The sequence below is a fragment of the Centropristis striata genome, chromosome 15 (genome assembly GCF_030273125.1).
Source record: "Centropristis striata isolate RG_2023a ecotype Rhode Island chromosome 15, C.striata_1.0, whole genome shotgun sequence".
Taxonomy (NCBI): Eukaryota; Metazoa; Chordata; class Actinopteri; order Perciformes; family Serranidae; genus Centropristis; species Centropristis striata.
This window is the reverse complement of record NC_081531.1, coordinates 30,536,614-30,557,092: the sequence shown is the minus strand read 5'-3', so window position 1 is coordinate 30,557,092 and position 20,479 is coordinate 30,536,614. Positions and strand designations below refer to the sequence as shown.

The following is a 20,479-nucleotide window of genomic DNA, read 5'->3' as shown; positions in this document are numbered from 1 at the left end:
CCTGAGCAGAAAAACACTGTTTTTTGTGCATTCTAATATATTTTACAAGAGATCCTTGAGGATAGTCTGTCAGGGGCGAGTTATGTCCTGGTAAAGAACACTCTCTTCGACAATAGCTGTAATGTTTTGGTATAAGCAGTCATTTCTGTTCCACCACCACTAGAGGGCACTTCAAGCACATATAATCATAATAGGAGCTGATGTCATCAGTGTGCCTTTGTCTACGTGTGTATTCATGGAGGTGGCCCGAGGTGACACGGCTCTTGTGTTCCTTTCAGGAGTGGTCAGTCTAAAGTCTCACCTACAGTGACCTTTTGACCTCTCCCCTGAAATGAAAGACTGTATAACTTGCATAGGGCTGCGTTAAGGGGGACAGATAAAATACCTGGCTGTTTTCTAGACTCCCTGTTATTTTTTGTACACAGTCCAGATTAAGTCCAATAACCTGTTAAATTGGTGGAGCCAGGTTTGTAAGCAGTGCACACACACAATGATGTATAAGGTAAAAACTGAAACAGTCAGATAGATTGTTTGCATTAAGACTACATGCCTTAATTCCAAAAGAGCTGGGACATTGTCTAAAATGTAATTAAAAGAGAATGTGATCATTTCCATGCATCTATGTGCACTGCCATTAGTTTGCAATTCTACATTCTACTCATCCACTTAGTATCATTTCACCACATCTCTGAAACATTTCACTGATATTGACACATCTTGCTATTAGTTTGGCCTTCTGTTAACTGTACACATGTACATTTACATTTAATTATTTTGATTTTAATTAATTTAAAGCAATTACACATTTTTTTATTAAACCACATAACAGTATATTAAGTAGTTAAAAATAACCCAACCTAAATAACAGTATAATGCTGCTTACATAAATGCATCAATGATAATAAACCAATTCCACATAACTTTTCAATACATCTCCTTCTTTCACCCTGAAAAATCCACATATATATCCAAACACTTACTTAAATACAAAGTACACACACACTTTCACACACACCCACACACACACATCTGTAGCATTTACATAAAATCCCCCCATTGGTCTGTCTGTCTGTCTGTCTGTCTGTCTGTCTGACGGTCTGCTGATTTGCTCATCAGCATATATGTATGGCCACACAATAACCCTCCTCATACCTACTGTCAGAAATCAACGTAAACAACAACTGGTGTTGTAAATATCAACTCTTTATTTTTATTTTTTTAATTATTTACCTGATTTTCTGTTGTTTGACCTTTTTTTGTTATGTAAATAAAAATAAAGTTGTCCTCCAAAAGTGTGTGTGTGTGGGGGGTGGGCCAAAAAAAAAAGATAATAAACCAATTATATACTTGGAATATACAAAACAATCTAGTGAATCCATTCTGCAAAAGGAGTACTTTTACTTTTGATACTTTAAGTACATTTTGATGCTGATACTTTTTTTTTTTTTTTTACTTCAGTAAGTTTTGAATGTAGGACTTTGACTTGTAGTGGGGTAATTCTGCAGTGTGGTATTAGTACTTTTACTTATGCAAAGGATCTGAATACATTTTCCACCATTGCTCTTAGCTACCACTAATTTAAGCTCATGTTTATGTAGCTAGATCCTTAAATTACAGTATGTCATCTCAGAGAGCTTTACAGGCCAACACGTTTGCAAAGAAAAAATAGATTTGTGATTTTAACAGAATTAAAGTTGAAAGTAATAATCATTATTATTAATACAAATGACTAGCTGAGGGTTCTATATGAAGGGGGGCCAAGGAGACAGAGGGGAGAGTTGCAGGAGGAGGGCTAGATTTTAAAATGATATTCTGTTTTTTTTGTTTGTCTTTTTTTGAATGTATTTGTTTCTTTAAAGGAAACTGCACACCCCAGCTTTAAGACTATATGTCTATATCCTATTGTCTGAATGCTGTGATATATAAAGCTGCCGGAGTCTTAAATGCATGAGAACACAAGAGGGCAGTGGGGTTGCCGGATACAAAGAAACACACTGAGGGTGAGTCATATTGAGAGTGGCTGAAAGAAAGAAGGCAGCTCACTCAAAACGAGCTTGGGCGGAGAGATGAAGAGCAGAGGCATGTCAGCAGTAAATGATGCTAGCCTTCTACACCTTGTCAGTTATTAGGAGAAGCCAGAAGAGAAATCTGACATTGCTTTGTGTTGTCCACAGAAAAAATAATTGGCTAGCAGGCCAGCTCACTGGCACCTACAGTATTTCAAAGAAATATTATAAAGTTCTGGAGCTAAAAGGAGGCAGAAAGTTAAAATATATACTATCTATTTGTTTTATTTTGTCCTTTATTTCACCAAGGAGTGGTGAAGCAGATGTTGATGTCCCATTGAGATTTAAGATTTCTTCTTCCAGGGAGTCCTGGCAGCATGAGCAGTTTCACAGGAAAACAATATCACATATTAAAGCAACACAACGGTTAGAGTCAATGCCACAATATGGCAACTAAGCCAACGTCAAGTGATGATTCACTGGTTATGTTATTTGTCTTCAGCTTGACAATTAAAAATGATATAAACCAAATGACTTACTAGTAATTCTCCAGCCTCTCTTCTCAGCAAACATCTGTTTGTGGGCAAATACGGGCCATAAAAGGATCTCAATAAAACATGAATGATATAAAATTAATCTAGAGTCTCACTTCATCCTCGCTTTCTCTTTTCATGTCACATAAACTCTGTTTCCAGTGGAAAACTATCTGATTGGCTGGTTAATAGTGCTTTATATTGGCAGAAATTCATTTATTTGGAGGGATTTGTTGGAATATAAAATAATCATTTAATAATTAATAAGTGTTTTAATGAAATGGAACAGTTCACTTTCTCAGAGCCTGAAATCATGCTTATAAATAAACAGCTCAACAACCAAGTTTCTATCTCTTTTTGTTTCTCTTTCTGAGCTATAAATACACACCATTTATTCAGCAGGTGTTTGAATTCTCAGAATGAAGTCTAGTGTGCAGAAATTGATCAGTTATTTTCGTTTACTCTGTCTGACCTTTATTATAGTGTGTTTATTCAGTAAAGCCTAAGAATTATCTATTTATCCAGTTGTATGGTATTTTTCTGTGACAGAAAGAGACTGTTTGTTCATTCATCACTTTATTTGGCCAGCTATTTAGATATGATTCATGGGCTGAGTGGCATTTCATCAGATGTTAAACATTTACAGTGTGGGTGGTGACTAGGGTTGCTCTTCTGGCCTGCTCACTAGTGTCAGGTCAGTGTCAGGAGGGAGAGCCTGCTCTCTCTTTTACAGATGTTCCTGCATTGTGATTTTTTTCACTTTTAATCAGGATGTTGATAAAGATTTCATAGATTCTTGGTCAGTTCTGCAGTGTATTTATAGATATAGTAGACCATTTTATTATTATTGAACTTTAAACAAAAAAAGCACTGAGAATGTGTTTGTTGAGGGTCTGGAATAAGTGCTCTTGCGCTTTATGAATCTTCCCCCAATAAATAAACTTGAAAACAAATCTGTGCCTGCAAATTAAATCGGAATTAGTCACTGTTAAATTATTTTTATTACCTTGTTTATTAATTTTCAGCATTGAACAACTTCAACCCCCGTGAGGGTTGACACCTATGTCAAAGTCCCATGGGATATGTAATTTTTGAATACTGGGAAAAAAGCAGTTTGTGGGCCTTCTCCCATGAGATGCTGTGAGTGAAAACAGCTTGAAATTAATTGCAATGTAGAATGAAAAAAAAGAGTGGAAAAACTCAAACAATCATCAGCCATAAATATCTCAGCACATTTTATTTAACTTTTAAGAAATCACCCTGGAGAAGATATTCCCTGGCACTGATTCCTTCCTACATTTATCAAATGCAGCTTGCTGTGATGCAGTTATTACTATTTTGGCACCTTTCGGTACCATATGCAAAGATATTTCTAAAATGTAAAAACCCGTAGGCTGTCACATCACTTATCTACACTTAATGCAATTGAGATTGGAATATCTTAACATTTCAAAAAAATGAGCTCAGAATGTCTCTGCCTTAATGCTCTGCGGCAATATAGCAGTAGGTTAGCATTCCTGGAACGTTCAATCACCATGCAGATCATTTTCATGAGCGTCGCTGAATCATGAAGGACACTTAAGTTTGAGATGTGATCAAAATGCAGAAGCAGTTCTTAGCACTCAGAGTTTGTTAAGTATAGTGATGCAACATTGCCCATTTGTTTCCCCTCCACTCTGTTGTTACCTATTATGACCAGGTACCTTCACAAGTCCTGTCCTCCTCTGGTCTGTGATCAGATTTGTTACATACAAAAAGAAAGCTGACATTAAAGACATCTATTCAAGAGTCAAAATAAATAAATCAAAACCTTTGAATGTCAAACCTTTTTTAAGACAAAATCAAATCAAAGATATGACCAAATTCCTTGCACTGCAGCCAAATCTTGTCAATATATATATATTTTTTTAATTGGAAGAAAATGAAAAGACATAATTTTAGGTCATAATGTGCTAAACAGCATTGAAATGGGAAAGATGTATTGGCAGATGAGCACCGGGCTACATCCAGTTACATAATAAACTGGTACCTGAATGCATAGTGCCATCATGTGCTTAGCTATATTCATTACAATGTTATTTTTTCATTCAAGTGGAGGCTTGTAAAAAGTGCTACTAGAAAAGACTGAGCAATGTTTTTTGTGGGCCTTTTTTTTTTTTTTTTTTTTAAATAAAAGTAGCATCATTCCATATCCAGAATAGCAGGGATTGTTAAACTTGTCGTAAAGCGTTTGTATTGTCCTGTAAATGGCCTATTAAAGAGAAAGCTGGCAAACATGACAGTGCTAAAACAGTCTATTTTGTGCTGTTTTTGTTTGTGCTGTAAATTCCTAAGTGTCTGTGTTTTTGTCTTTCAGAGGACTTGTTGCAGAATGACAGACAAAAGCACCAGGTTGTGTAGGAAAGAGAAAGATGAACAGGTAGCGATAGTGGGGCCACTGTTGCTGATGCCGTTTGGAAGGGACTGATTCTTCTTCCTCACACTCCTGGTGCGAAGAGTCTTTGTTTGGATGGAAGGGCTCTCTGTTGTAAAGAATCGGTCTGTGGCCAGCGTCATGTCAGCCCTGATGGGTGTTTCAGTAATGAAGCTTGTGTCAGAAAAAGAGGATGTGTCGGTGGCGTGGAGCAAGTCAGCGGGTGAGTCTTCCTTTGTGCCCGAGATGAGATGGGAATCAGTGTGCAGCATGTGCTCTGCTGCAGCTGAGCTTGCAGATGCAGAGAGGCGATTAACAGTTTGGTGTGTGCCTGTGTTTCTGGGTCTCAGGGTGGAGATAGGTGTGGCGGGGAAAGGGTGGTGTTGTGTGTTTAAGGTCTCTTTTGGTGTGTGTGGGGTGCTTTGCAGAGCAGAAACAGACACGTACCACCATTCAGTGACACCGGCCTCAGGGGGCATGGAGCTCAGGTCCTGGGCACTTGCTGCAAGAGGGGGCAGGTTGTAGGAGGCAAAGTGCCACCCTCCAGTCATGCCAGGGCGCACCCCTCCACAGACTGGATGGGTGTGGCAGGGGCAGCCCAGGACACGGGCAGGGGTGTGCTGAGTCCAGGAGAGTAAGTAGGTGATGTCGGCATAAAGATGACAGGCCCAAGGGTTGTCTCCCAGAGTGATGACTCTAAGTGATGTCAGCTTATCCAAAACTCTAAGCGGCAGTGTGGAAAAGCGGTTTGCATGCAGATAGAAGTGAGTTAATCTGTGGAGTCGGTCCAGGGAGCCTGGCAGCACCTTCACAAGCAAGTTGTGGGACAGGTCAATATTCTCCAGGTGCACAGGCATGTTGGTGGGCAAAGTCCAGAAGTGATTGTTGCTTAGGTTGAGCGTGCACAGATTGATCAAGGTATTGTTAATGAAGATGGCCCGTTCCAGCTTGTTGTCAGAGAGGTCAAGCAGTCGCAGATTCCACTGGTGGACTGTATCATTCTTGTCCAGCACCTGGATGCGGTTGGAGGCGGCATAGAGCTGCCAGAGGGACCGAGGTAGGCCGGCGGGCAGGTGGCTCAGACGGTTGTGAGACAAATCGAGGAGGCGGAGATGGGTGTGTGAGGTGAGCTGGTCGTCCAGGTTGTGAAGTCGGTTGTGGGACAAATTGAGGGAGCGCATGTTGTGCTGTAGGCCGTCGGGCAACTGCCTCAGACCCCTCCATGAGCAATCTACTTCCCTGTGGCTGTTGGTGCAGGAGCACATGGAGGGGCACACGGCTAGGACATGCAACCCCAGCAACAACACCAGCAGGAGTTCCAGAAGGGCCTCATTAGGGGAGAGCTTCAGCAGCACATGCCTGCTGAAAGAAGGATCAGGAGAATGTTAGAGTTAGTCTTACACAGCATCCCAACACTATAAGAGAAGAAATGATGGCTGCAGTGTTACAGGGGATGTACTGCACATTTGCTATCTGTGGGAGAAGCCCAGTGACTGCAGAGGGCTGTGCTGAATAAAACTTGTTTCTATAAAGCTCCACCCTCTGCCAGAATCTCCTGTGCTCTCTCTCTCTCTCTCTCTCTCTCTCTCTCTCTGTCACACACAGAGAAACACACACATCTCTTAGGCACATGCATACTGTGCATACACACACACAGGCTTCTCAGTGTTTGCTGCACATCACTGCATTGCTTGCAGATACTCACATTCACATACATGCCAAACTGACTCCCCTAACCATGCAGGGATGTTTTTTTAAATGCTGCAGCAGCAGTGTCCTGTTGAGAAATGTGCATTCTTTATATATGCATCACGAGTAGCAGGTTGAAATGCATCCTCTTACCTAACTGATAAACATTTGACCTGGTCTGTAAGAGGATATTTCTAGTCTATTCAAGAATGTCATTCATCACAAAGGATGAGAAATCCCTGTAGTCATTTTCCCTGGCATCAGTTTGCGTGTTCAGTCATCAGTGGTTGTCAGAGCAGTCAGTCCCATGCTCTCAGAGGAGGAGAACTAGCTCAATAGATGGCTTGTATTAATGACTCCACAGAGAACTCATGCATCAGCTGGTGCAAAGGCAGGCAAAGACACAGCCAGCAGCTCCACACTGCTGAAGCTGCAGTGTGTGAGTGAGGGTGTGGCAGAATGTGTGTAAAAAAGAGTCTATAAATTTGTCCATAACTCACCTTCTCATCTTATCATTCCAGTCACTTTTCTCTGCTCCTTTTTGCCGTCCAGCCCCACTTCCCTCTCCCGCTTTCAAGCTCGGGACCAGCTGCTGCTCTGCTAAAGGTGATTTTTTTTTTCTTCCTATGACTTAATTCCCCCTCACAGAATTTGACCCTTGCTCTCTTGTCCAGTGCTGGTTTTCAGAGGTTGCCCTCACTGCCTTTGCACTTTGGTCCTTTTGTCCTCTTTGGAGAGCCGAGAGTTTGATATTGTCTATATGGATCTTTGGGTTAGCGCGATCAGGCACTGCAGGCTCTGGATTTACTCTGTGCAGTGGAAGTGAGTGGGGAGGGGAGGGGTGGGGAGTATGAAGAGGGGGGGTAAGGAGAAATGGAGCGCATAACGGAGGGGTCCCTGCTACAAAGAAAACTCCTGAGTGCCTTATCTGGCAGCTTTTAGGATTTACTTCTGCATTTAAAGCGACAGCTATTGTTGTGGTTAGATTAATTGACTGATTTTAGAACTGTTTGTACTCAAAATAAATTAGACTGTTATCACCTAAATCAATAGTATCCCTCTCTAAAGCATCCTTTTACAAAGTAGCTGTAATTGGTTGTTATTTTCCCTGTGTAAATTTACACACTGTCACAAAAACCTTCAAGATTTATTGCAGAGGACTCCAGTCCACTGCAGCTTCCTATCTGTCATCAGCAATACAGGCAACTCTCCATTCTGCACTGCAATGCTGTACTGCCTCCACACACCATTACCTTTGCTTCTAAGGGACAGTTCAGCAATTGCTTATCCTTGCACACATAAAAACATTGTAACATTTGAACATCATAATTTCCAAATGATTGATAAACCATCTATAACCATTACAACCCTGATTTAAAGAAGTTGGGACTTTGGACATCTTAAACATAAGTAAAATAGGATGCTACAATTTACTAATCCTTTTTGACATGTATTTGATTAAAAACTGTACCAGCTTTAGTTGTTAATAACATCTAAATACTGTTTATATAAAATGTTATAATGTGTGCATCAACAAAATAACATTCATTATAACATTACTAATAGGCATTTCTACTAATCCTCATTGTTGTTTGTTCACAGTAAAATAACTGTGAATTTATCATTTATTATCAATGGTTATTTAAAGAAACAAAACAAGGTTTTTAATATGACAGATTCAACTAAATATGTTGCATCATTGTAGATTCCTGCTCTATGAAGCCACAGCAGCTGAGAGTTATTGTTCTTGTGTATTCATTTTGTACTTGTCTTTGTCCAGTTGTCATTAAAATTTAATAAAGTACCTCTTTTGCAAAGCGTTTGCTTCTTGCTCACCCACCTCGCTCCGTCCTTTCCTCTCTTGCCTGCCTATATTTCTAGCTGCCTGCACCATGACTGACTCGATATAACATGCAATGCTGCAAATTAGAGCTACTCAATCATCCAAATCTCTTGTATCCAAGTTCTACCTTAGTCACGCTGAATAGGGAATATTTGAGATTTTCTTTCACTGAGAATATCTTTTACTGAATTCCATCTCTAAATTTGCACATCTCCCAGAGCTACTGCAGTTCAGAGTGTTTCCACCGTCCTTCTATTAGAGTTGAGCTCGAGTTAAAGCAGGGGCTGCATTGAGAAGGGACAAACTATTCAGACTTTTAATGAAGGTTGCACATCCATCATGACGTCACAAGTAAGTGGATGAACAAATATCTGCACAAGACGGCGGAAACAAGCTCATATTGGGTTTTTGAAAAGCTTTTTTGTTTGGCTTTGTCAGCTCTGGCTGAGGTGAAAGAGAGCGTTCTTTCTGAGTTGAGCGGCACTGCCCGGAAAAGGCCCTTTCTCTGCTTGTTTTCCAGCAGCCCTCTCTTTCTCTTCTCTCCTCTCTCTCTCGCACTCTCACTCTCACTCATACACACTCACACACACACACACACACACACACACACAAACCCATAATACACAGATGGTTGCATAGTAATAAATATAAGACTGGTTACAGGTGTTTTATTCCTTTTTATTTTATCTATGTCAAAAATGTGTATACATAAAAGGGGTGTATTGGACACAAAAGAGGACTATAATATTAATATTTTTCAATATTCAAAACATGCAAATAACAGAGAAATGCTGCCCATTAAGCCTATTAATCCATTCTTTGTATCCACAAATGTCCAATGCTCAGTTTGACAGATTTACAATGTTACAATGCTCCAATTTCATTAAGCAAACTTACATCTGATAGTTTATACAACATAAGCAAAGGCAACATGTGAGTAAGTGCCACGGGGTTACGTTTGAGTCCGAAAGAATGTAGATCTAGCAGCACTCACAGTTGTTCAACTTACTGTAAAAACGAAAAAGCTACAAAAGACATTCTTTATTTACGGTAAAAGGGTTGTAAAGCTAAAGGGAAGTGAAGGCAGCTGCTCAGGAAACTCTTTGGCATCACACACATAGCTCTACACCACATCCTTTATCTCCTCTGTGACCTGAGAGGGGGGGGCTGCTACAGCGTCGGTGCACGGGGAGTCAGGGGCCTCCTCATGTGGCTTTGAGGAAGATGCATCTTCAGCAGGTGTAGCTGCAGCATCCTCACTCTTGGCAGCATCTTCCACCTCCTTCTTGTTCCCTTCTTCTGTTTGTCCATCCTCCGTTACCTTCTCTCCTTCTTCCTTGGTGGTACCATTGTCCGTCTCCTCCTGTGCTTGCTGGATATCAGACATCAACACGGCGGTCTCTTTGGCCTCTGTCTCTTCCCTTTTTTTGTTCTTATTGGCAGTTTCCACATAGTAATCGGTGGTGCTGATCAGGTCGGCATTGCTGCTCAGCATCTTGATGCGTCTGTTCAACTGGCACACCTTCCACATCAACAAAAGAGTGCAAATCAGGAAAAAAACGCAGGCTATGATCAGACCACCGGCCACAAAGAACACTGGAAGACATTCCTTCCTGTAAAACATAAAACTAGATGTAGGGATGGGCTCTGCTCCAGGTGAATGGTTATGATCTTTGGAGTGCTGAGAGACTGTAGATGGCCAAAGGGCAGCTGTGGATTTGGAGCTGTCAACACTGGTGAGACCAACTGGGGGTGTTTTTGGAGAAGCTTTTGCAGTGATGTCGCCTGCAATTGTACTGTATTCCTGTGGAGTCTGGGAAGAAGTTTGTTCAATATCGGGTCCTGCTGTATTTTGGGCCCCACATAGTAGTGCACCCATTTCTGTGCAGTACAACAGGAAGAGAAGGCCATTCATGTTGGTATCTGAAAAGACATGGGACAGAAGTTTACTTCAAAACCAGTTTTTAAGAAATTGCTATTTAATACCGTAAGGAATTAGAGAGACAAAATTATGTTTTTGTTATGTTTCAGCCTATTTTCTTACAAGTCATCACTGGAGGAAGACTACGTAAAGTAGTGTACATATGTACAACTTTGTTAATGCATCCATTACATTGAATTATTATAATATGTTATATATTCTAATATTCTATACTGTGTATTGCTGCTGCCTTTTCCTACCACTGCAAATGAATACTCAAAACAAACCCCATCTTTTTGAAAAATGCTGGAGTGACTTTAAATCATATCTGGAGTTAACTAGTTGAGTACTGTCAATGGTGTAGCGGTAGTTGTTGGTTGTTACCACACCTGTAAGACCAAGCCAATATCATGACCTTTGTTGAATGTAATTTACTGTGCTTTGAACTTTGAACTTTCTTTATATTTTTTATGGTTTTAATTAATTCATATTTTTCTATTATTTGCTTCTGAATTGTATTTATCTATCATCTACTTTACTATTACTGTTATTATTATCCTTTTTATTGTTATTATTATTTTATTTATTTATTTTTCATTATTATTATTATTAGCGATTAAGGCAAGAGTTGGCCTTTGGGGCCTGATTTGGGAGGGGGTTGGGTTTGGGTGGAATTTGAAGTTCTACTGCCGTTACTGATGCTGTAAACTGTATGAAAAAATGTTAATAAATAAATTGTTTAAAAAAAAAAAGAATACTCAAAAACATATCATGATTTCTTAGACTATTAGTTGGATTTTTTCCTGTTGCACAGCCATGCACAGTATGAAAATAATCTTTAATAAAATGTAAATTAATCCATCACTAGTCCACAATATTTAGCTGCTAATTAATTTGTTGAAAGGGTGGTTCCGTTTAAAAGTCCTCTGGCCTGACAGATGCCTCCATGTGCTGGAGGTCTGACCTGCTACAGAACTGCTGGCGTCAAGTCCAAGTCCAAGTCCAATAAAGTGTAAAATTATTCTGACAAACAGACAAAATTATCATTATCGCCACGGATCTAAAGCAAGTTTATTTCATTACTGTACATCAGAATCAGCTCTTACCCGTCTTAAAAACTGGTCAGCTATGTACTGTCATTTGAAATACTGGTATGATGCTTTAACATTGATTTAGATTTCCATTTATTTGTTACGGTGCCTGTGTTGTTCTGAAACTTTTCCTGTAGCTTCCCATTCAGTGAGGGATTCTTTTACAGAAGTTTTTGTGATGTTAAACCCTAAAACACATTACTGTATATATCATGATGTTCAAGGCTGACTTTAAAATAGAGAAAAAAACAAAAAACATCACAATTCAGGACAAAACCATGCAACAACCGTTAGTATAAATACAGATGATAGCACATATTTTGTTTTCTTACCAGCTGAAAATTAACTTCATATTATTATTATTGTTTGGTCAATTTGTCAGTGTTCATAGGTTTCAAAATAAAACGCAATTTGTCACTCACACTGCTGATGATCTTGATCCAAAAATAATCAGTGCACCCAATGTGCTGCAAAGTCCAGAGAGATGTGCAAAGGAATGACTGGCAAGGTCGAATGAAAGATATCCAAATCAATGACACACTCATCTGTCTGTCTTGTTCTTACTTCTCCATTTGGACTAAAATAGGATAGAGGAAGTGGGTTTGGTTTTCTGTTTAATGTTGTTAACTGGCCACGCAGACATCTGTTGGTTAGAAGACTATAAAAAAATGCAGCCTTGCTGAACTGTTGCTGACTATCTCACTTACAGTGAAATAGTTGTAACTCATTGATTATGAACTACTGGGCTTCAGTTCTGTGTGTAAAGCTAACATCTAGTAAATTCAATGCAACCCACAATCTGTGTGACACCAAGGGTAAAAAAAATCGCATGATTGTAAAACATGCTGTAAAGTTGCAATTTGCACAATTCTTTATTTATGGAAATGGTATTCAAGGCCTGTGATCTCGTCACCAACACCCACAGAAAATTTTAGATGATGACATAACTGAAATAAACATGCATACGTCTGTCTTCTTCAGTGTCATCCACTTATTTCCGTCTAAGCCACAATTGCTCACAGATGACTTTAATTATAGACTATGTTTAATGTCATGTACCAGTAATACAAGGCCTTCAGTCGGTTAACACCACTGTGGTGGAAAATGTTGCAGTTGAAGTCACGCACATCTGTTCACTGAGCAAAAAAACCCCCAAACTATTATTAATTTGCATAGATTGCAGATGTATTTATTTTATTAAGTTCCCCTTCTTTTCACCCCTCATAACTGCAGATATGTTTCCTGTATCATTTCTGCTGTGTTTGCACCTTAAAGAACTTACACATTAAGTAAAATGCTTCATTTGGCAGGTTGCCTTATGCCTGCAGGTGACACTAAGTGCATGCCAGGCAAGAGCTACCAAACTAATTTCACCAATCAACACACTCCATGCTCTAATAGTATCTGTGTTGTAGGTATTGAGCCAAAGACCCTGGAGTGTATAAGCCATGCTGGTCAATCTGCTGGCAATGACACCAAATACCTGTTTAGAGAATCTGCAATATCGCTAGGAAAAGAAACTGATAATTAAACCAATACAAAAATAATAGTGGACAGCATAATTTCAAAAGAAAGGCAGATGCAATGTTTCAACTGGACAGACATATCATAAGTATTAATATAAACAACTGTGGTTGACTTCTAAAATGCAACAATATGCTGTTGTACCGCACCACATGATTACTTTAGTTATATCGAAAAGCCATTTAAAGTCAGTTCTTTTTTGGCACACATGAAATCAACTGAACAAACTGTCTGTTGGTTTGAAAATAATCTATCAGGCGGATCTCAGTGCATGCTGACAAATGGTATCTCTTAGTGTATCTAATGGCGTGCACCAGGGATTTGTCCTGGGACCTCTACTGCACTGTATATATGACAGTCTTGACCAAAAAGTTTCTCAATGTGCACTTTTACGCTGACAACACTATCATATATGATTCTGCATCTACAACAAACCAGGCTCTTTGTCAGCTACAACTTGCTTTTAATGTGGTATAACTGTGTGATTTAAAACTGAAAACTGATTTGAATGCTGATAAAACAAATCTTGTGATGTTTTCAAATTCCATGACACCCTTGAAAAAGATTTAATTAAATAAATAAACACATTGTTAATGACCACAGATGCTCCAAGAAAATAAACATATAGTGTGTAGGCATATTGTTCATTTTGATTGTTTTTTATATAAAGATTGTAGTTTTTATACAACTCCTATTCTAAAGAGGAAAATATTTCCAAAAATTTCCAATGCACTTAATGCCTCATTTTAAATGGATTCAAAGTGTCTCCGATAAGTGTTAAGCCTCTACTCTTGATGCTTAATTAGTTTTGAGTAGAAAGCAGGCTTAAAATGTTAGAGAGGAAGTGAGAACAGAAAGATGACTTCATCTCAAAAGCCCCACACATTTTCCCATGAGTAATGGAAAGTTCCACTTGTCAGTAACAACAATTGGGGGTGTAGGCAAGGCACATCAAGCACCTTTTTAACAACAACTATGCAATTTAAAGTGCTTTACACCTGACAGAAAGGCATTATGAAGATTTTTTTTTAAATGCAAGGAATGACACAATCGGATAAAAATAAGCTTAAAAAGAATAAGAAGCTGACTGAGGGGTGAATTCAATACTAGCTTCAACCAGATTTCCAATTTTTGTCAGAATGCCAAAAAGGGTGAGGAAGGTGGAATTAGCAGAATGATCCATAAGCTGGTTGTCACGCTGAGGCTGCAATGTTTTGTCTTCGTCACATCAAGGCTGCTGTGTGTCATGGTGCATCATCCTTTCTTAGCCCCAGACGATGTGGAGTGGATGCCATCTGCCCTGAAAAGATGCCTGCATCCCCAGAACAGATTGAAATTATCAATATAATTGATCCCTCTCAGACCGCAGGTTTTGCTGAGCCATGTGTTGAGTCCTAAGAGTCTGCTGAACTTGTTGATTCCTCTGTTGGCTGTTAGTCCAATTATAGCTCTGCAGACATCACCGGTCCCACATGTAAAATAATGTGATGTGTTTATTCATCAGTTTAGGAATTTTTCTCTTTTTGGCTGAACCAAATCCATAAATATTTCCCTCTGTTGGAGTGTAGTCTTATCCTCAGGTTCAGCACATGTCTAATTTCATTTTAGCGAGTCTGGAGAAAGATATAGTATCGTTGAGAGATAGCCGTCCAGTCAAATCTTGTCGAGTTGGATTCTGATGAACTGAACTGCTAGCAGAAGGCCTTGGCAGGGTGTCATGAGTTCACAAGACTTCTCCAGTGCAACTATCCTCGTCTTGAGCACAGCGATCCTCTGTGATAATATATGACAGCCTGTGCACTTCATTGATTCTGATGAGCAGAGAGGCAAATTGCAGTCCAGGGCACTAAGTGTTGGTATTGTGGGTTGCAGAAGGCAACATATGCAGTGAATCTTGGCAGTGGTGGTACTACTTTCCACCAGTTTGAGCCATTTTCCATTGCATGTAATTTTCCTAGTTTCTATTAGTTATTACTACCGTATTATGGTAAAAAAAAAAAAAAAATAGCATCATAATTGATAATATTGTTGTTAATCATTAACATATACCGGACTGGGAAAAAATCCCCTATATTTAGTATACAGAAAATAATAAAAATGTTTTTTTTTCTCCAAAACAACAGTGCTATTATGTAAGCAAGCTGGAATTTAAAGGCTTAACATTCTGACAATAAATTAATATTTGGTAGTTATGATAAGGACTGAAGTTTGTTAACAGATTTAACCTAGTGAAAGTGGAAAAAAATATTAATGTATATTTTAATGGCAGTTTTTGGAGACTAAGGATATCTGTAATTTCCTGCAAAGGATTAATAAATGATCTATCTATCTATCTATCTATCTATCTATCTATCTATCTATCTATCTATCTATCTATCTATCTATCTATCTATCTATCTATCTATCTATCTATCTATCTATCAAACATACAATCAAATATTGATATTCCTCAGCCATAGAATTCAGAAATAGCACATAACAAAAACAAACAAATGGCTAATTGTCATTTGCTTCGTTAACCATGCAGGGAAGAAAGGACATTCTGTGTCTGGTCTACACTGAAGGAAAGAGTTTCCCCTCACCAAATGCAGGTCATGTGATCCAGTACCAGTTGGAGTCAAAGAGCTTTTGGTTGCAGTGCATCATCAGCAAGGATACAAGGTCCTTTCTTTTCTGTTGGATTGATACCAGCATGCAGAAATCAATCCATCATTCTCACTCATCAAAGCCACACTTCAGATGCATCCTTACCGATAACTGGTTTCAAGGACTAAATATAAGCTGTATTTATCATGTTACTGACAGCTCCCATGGCCACATATTATAAACATCTTAAAGTCACACTTGTTTGTTTTCAGTATTGTCTTAATTAGGTTTTATGATGGTAATTATAACAATAATTATTGTTACTATTTTATAATCATAATTATATTTATTTTAGTTATTTTTAGTATCAATTTATTTTTTCATTTTTTGTTATTTTATATATTTATATCATTTTATCTGTTCTTTATTATAAAACCAGATAAAAATAATATTGTGTGTGAAGCACTTTGTGTAACATATTATTTGTATGAAAAGTGCTATACAAATAAAGTTTGAGTGAATGATTGATAGTCAAGCTGCATTAGCACAAATTACATACTATAAACAAATAAAATGTCCGGGCCAGATTAGCACAAAGCAGTCTTACTAAAGTGTAGTTTATTTATGCACTAATTTTATGCACTAATAATTCTGTTGCAGCTTCAGACACACAAGTTGAAGTGGTTTCCAGATTTAGGAGATTTTCATTGCTCTATATCAGCTGTTCTAGAGTGATCACTCTTTCAAACCTGAACATTACGTAATATACAAAGCACACAATGCCTCAAAAAGCCACTGACCAAACTACATGTACAATGTATACAACTGTTATTGTTCAGACTGAAGATGCTGCTGAAGACCTTTTTGTTGGGTTTTTATGCCACCTAGAGGCAAACTGAGACTTTGACCATAATGCAACTGCTACAAGCTTTTTTATGACCTTCCACTCAAATGAACTGTTCATTATTAAACTCGGAAAGAAAAGTTTAACAAAACTTTCTTTCAGTTTTTCTTTTTGCAAGGGCTGAACTTCCCAAGTGGAACCACTGGAGACATGAAACTAACCCAGTGTGCTCCTATAAACCTGATCCGTGTGCTCTTCTTCCTACACACTCCAGTGGGGTGTCTCTTTATTTTCCAAAAACAATAACCAGCCTGTTTTCATTCACCTCCACACAAAACTAATGGTCTTCTTAACCTGCCCCATTGATTGCTTTGTAAAATGTAGAATTGTTGGTATAAAAATATGTATGCTTGATGATGATTCTTCCACCTTTGTCTCAGTCTGACTTAGAGTCAATATTCAGCTTTTTTTTCTTGGACAAAATCAAATCTACTCAAACATACATACATACATATTTCAGATCTTTAACTATCCCATTCGTTCACAAAAACCCACTGGCTCTTAATATCCCTGCTGTTAAAAAAGGAGGTAGGGAAATTCGCTTTTGTTTATTTCGCTCCTTTTAAATGGAATAATCTGCTGTCTCAGCTTCAGTTGGATACACTGATTCCTTTTAATCATTTTAAAGACATTCTTATTGATCTTATGATTTCTGAATGTGCATGTGCTCATTGAATATATTGTGCTAGTGTAATGTGTTGAATTGTATGTGTACTGTAATCAGGGCGCCATTGGAAATGAGAGCTTGCTCTCAATTGGCCCTCCCTGAATAAATAAAGGTGAAATGAAAATGAAAATACATACATCTCCTTGGAAGGCAATAACTCCATTGCAGCAGCAAAATAACTGTTTCCAGTCAACTGTTACATGACAAGCCTCATTTTATTTCTCATGGATGAAAACAGAAATTGCGTGTACAGAATGGTAGTCACATGCAATACAAAAATATGAATTTTTACAATAACATAAAAAAACATGTATTGGCCCATTCTAAAAAATTGTACAGCTTTTTATACATGAAAAAAATATAAATATATATACATCTGTAATAGCCATAGCAGTACCTATTCAAAAATGTTGTGATGTATTTTACATATAAAATGTTTATACAAATATTAGAAGAATCATGTCCATTTGCTATACATTAAATAATGTATGTACAGTACATACCATTGGATTTGCAACACAACATTTACTGCAGTCTTTCACGAACCCTACGTATTCAGTCACACGTGCACCCACACACACACACACACACACACTCACACACACACACACACACAACACATAAATACAAGCACGCCAACTGAAGCCAGCAATCACAAACAGTATACACAAGCGCGCACAAGAGGTAATGTTTTAGGAAGATATAGGACACTTTTGCGCCAGGTTCCTGATTTATATATTTTTTTTGCGCGAGAGAATGAAATCACTCTTGAAAGAAGGATCTTTCGAAATAACTCATATTGTTATAAGGTGCACTTTACACTTCAATGGATGGACATTATTATTAAAAGTCTTTAATCATAGAGAGCCAGCATTATTATATTCCCATGTGGATTGTGAATGATGAAGGGAACATTTCACCTGTCGTTTAGCATACACAAGTCTTCATCAGTGCTCTGTTTTCAAATGCATCCAATAAACAGTGAATTCACCAAGTTATACTCCAAAAAGACAACATACAAGTGAGCATATCACACTGTCCAAGCCTCTGAGACCCTTCTGAAGAAAAACAACAAAAAGAAAACACTGCAATATGACTATTTAAAACCAAACTAAACAACAACAACAAAAAAGTTTTCATGATTTTTTTTTTTTTTCCTGTTGACAAAGTGCATTTTGTGTCTAGACATGGGCTGGTGACTATCTCAGCACATGCCACCACACAATACTGAGAGAGAGGAGCAGAGAGGCAGTTGGTTTGAGAACATCACTCAGCCTGCAAATGTGTACGTCCCCTCGGGGGAAAACACAGATAAATGAAGCGGTCCGTTTGGTAGAAGGGTCCATTTTATGTCCAGCAGTGTGTTTTGTTTGTGTGTTTCAGAGAGAAGAAGAGCCGTGTGGTCAGGGCCCCGGCGAGAACAACCACATCACAGCAGCACAGAGAAGGTGAGCGGGCCGAGGACAGGGCAGCCATCAGCAGGCACAGACCACAGCACACCAGTCAGTCTCAGTACAGACACCACAAGCCTCAGAGTCCCACACAACATCACAGAACAAAACCATAAGGAAGGCAAAGAGATATTAGCCGAAAAGGAGGGAAAGCGTGAAAGACGACAGCTGTGTCCCCCCCCTCCCTCTCTCCCTCCCTCGCCACACCTCACTCGCTCCACCGATCCTCTCTTCCCAACGAGAAAACGTAACGGTTAGACATGGAAGATCAGACTGTGGATTAGTGGAAGCAGTGTCTGTTTCAGGCAGAGGCAATGCTTTGATCAATCCTGCAAGAGTTAAGGATACAGGAGCATGCAAGGCAGACCCAGGCTTTGTTTTGCATTGCTTATGTTTCAGAGTGACTGCTACAACCTAGATTAGAAAAGAGAAAAAGAAAAGAGAAAAGAGCAAAGGAAAACACAAACATTAGACGGTTAGTAAAAGTGGAACAGCTCTACAGTGAAGAAAAGCAGCAAGATATTACGCACACATAGATTAGTTAAAGGACAATCACTACATAAAAACAGGTCAGGCTGTCTGAGTTCAGTCGACAGTTAATTTGATCCATTTATGACCAAGAAGACTTTAAGTCATTTTTTTCAGTTTCCTTTTAAAGAAAACACACTGGCCTCTCTCCCGTTGTCATAGTGAGGCCCTTCACTGTTAGCTTGTAGTCCTGGAGCAAACACGATCAAGGTTTGTGAAAAAGCAAATCATAAATAAGAAGCGGAAAAGTGCAATGAAGTCATGTCAATGAATGCATAGACGGCGTGCAGCAGCAAGAAGTGGAAAAAGCAATTCTGGGTAAAAAGAGGATGAAATCTATTCTGATTATTCTGAGATGTACATGATTACCACATAAATATGGAGATGTAACATGTGAGAAATGAGTTCTAAATTATTTTCTGGTCATGATGTTTTAGGTCTAAAAATTCCCCTGACTTCATTTTTACATGGTTGTTTCACACTTTGGGCAGTAAAATAATATGTCACTAAATGTCCCATATGTATAGCTAGGTGACCGTGAGAACAGAAGTGATCTGACTGAGTGATGGCACAGCGAACCTCTTCCACCTGCTGTTTCTCGCAAAATTACAGTTGCTTCACATACACATGAGCACAGGAATGAATACAAATAGAATGTATGACTTGATATCTGTTTTGGATTGGTCGTGTAAGTCTTTAGTTCTTCCTGCCAGCCTTGTTTAGGAATGACAACACAGTCTCACTCCTCGTTCCATGTGACACTTTTTTTGTCAAAGATGCACCATTTCCATTGGGAGACAATTGTCAAGAATGTTGGGTGACAGTTAATAAATTAAACATTACAATTCACATTTACATATATAGACCACTAAGTTCACATTTCACCAGAGAGCAGGAAGGCAACAGCAGAGCTGAGAAGAGCTACGCCGCGCTGCAGTGACACAGTGAATTTGGGTCATGTGTGATGATGGACAAAAATAATGAAATATTTCAAACCGACTTAACTGTTTTTTTGTTGTTTTTTTACACAAAAATCCATTAATGAATTGTGTTTATAAATAAGACTATGCAATCCTAACCCTAAACTCAAGACTGAAAAGAACCCGAAGATATACACTAAGATCTTTATATTGTTTTGTTTCCACACTTCCAGTGTCTTCACATCGTCCTTCATCCCTGATACCTACTCTGCAGACTTCCAGAAGTGTCCAGGGTGGGAGAGCCTGCGGTTGAGTTTGGGAAGCTTCTCCAGCATGTCGGCCAACTGGGTGAAGGTCGGCCTCTCCCTCAGGTCGTACGCCCAGCAGGCAGAGAGGATCTCCT

At 38.8% G+C, this 20,479-nt stretch overlaps 3 protein-coding genes across 4 annotated transcripts in view; all 3 read right to left on the bottom strand.

The window, feature by feature from the left end:
- Window positions 1-3,761: 3,761 nt before the first annotated feature.
- LOC131986767 (oligodendrocyte-myelin glycoprotein-like) lies at window positions 3,762-7,251 on the bottom strand. The gene is made up of 2 exons (XM_059351871.1): window positions 7,142-7,251; window positions 3,762-6,314 (listed from the first exon to the last, which is right to left on the bottom strand). Exons 1-2 carry the CDS (start codon window positions 7,147-7,149, stop codon window positions 4,892-4,894), a joined length of 1,431 nt encoding a protein of 476 aa, XP_059207854.1. The 5' UTR covers window positions 7,150-7,251; the 3' UTR covers window positions 3,762-4,891.
- A 1,897-nt stretch (window positions 7,252-9,148) lies between these two features.
- On the bottom strand, window positions 9,149-12,026 carry LOC131986874 (uncharacterized). The gene is made up of 2 exons (XM_059352011.1): window positions 11,919-12,026; window positions 9,149-10,407 (listed from the first exon to the last, which is right to left on the bottom strand). Exon 2 carries the CDS (start codon window positions 10,397-10,399, stop codon window positions 9,608-9,610), a length of 792 nt encoding a protein of 263 aa, XP_059207994.1. The 5' UTR covers window positions 10,400-10,407; window positions 11,919-12,026; the 3' UTR covers window positions 9,149-9,607.
- Window positions 12,027-17,379: 5,353 nt separating this feature from the next.
- ksr1a (kinase suppressor of ras 1a) overlaps window positions 17,380-20,479 on the bottom strand; it is a 31,448-nt gene continuing 28,348 nt past the window's right edge. For both annotated transcript variants that reach the window (XM_059351842.1, XM_059351843.1), the window contains 2 exons: window positions 20,344-20,477; window positions 17,380-19,042 (listed from right to left, as the gene is read on the bottom strand). In XM_059351842.1, the coding sequence (XP_059207825.1) occupies window positions 19,036-19,042; window positions 20,344-20,477 (141 nt within the window). In that variant the 3' untranslated portion in view covers window positions 17,380-19,035. The remainder of the gene's footprint in view (window positions 19,043-20,343; window positions 20,478-20,479) is intronic.

Coding starts and splice junctions, on each gene's coding strand:
- LOC131986874 (XM_059352011.1), bottom strand. CDS start 10,399: ATGAATGGCCTTCTCTTCCTGTTGTACTGCACAGAAATGGGTGCACTA.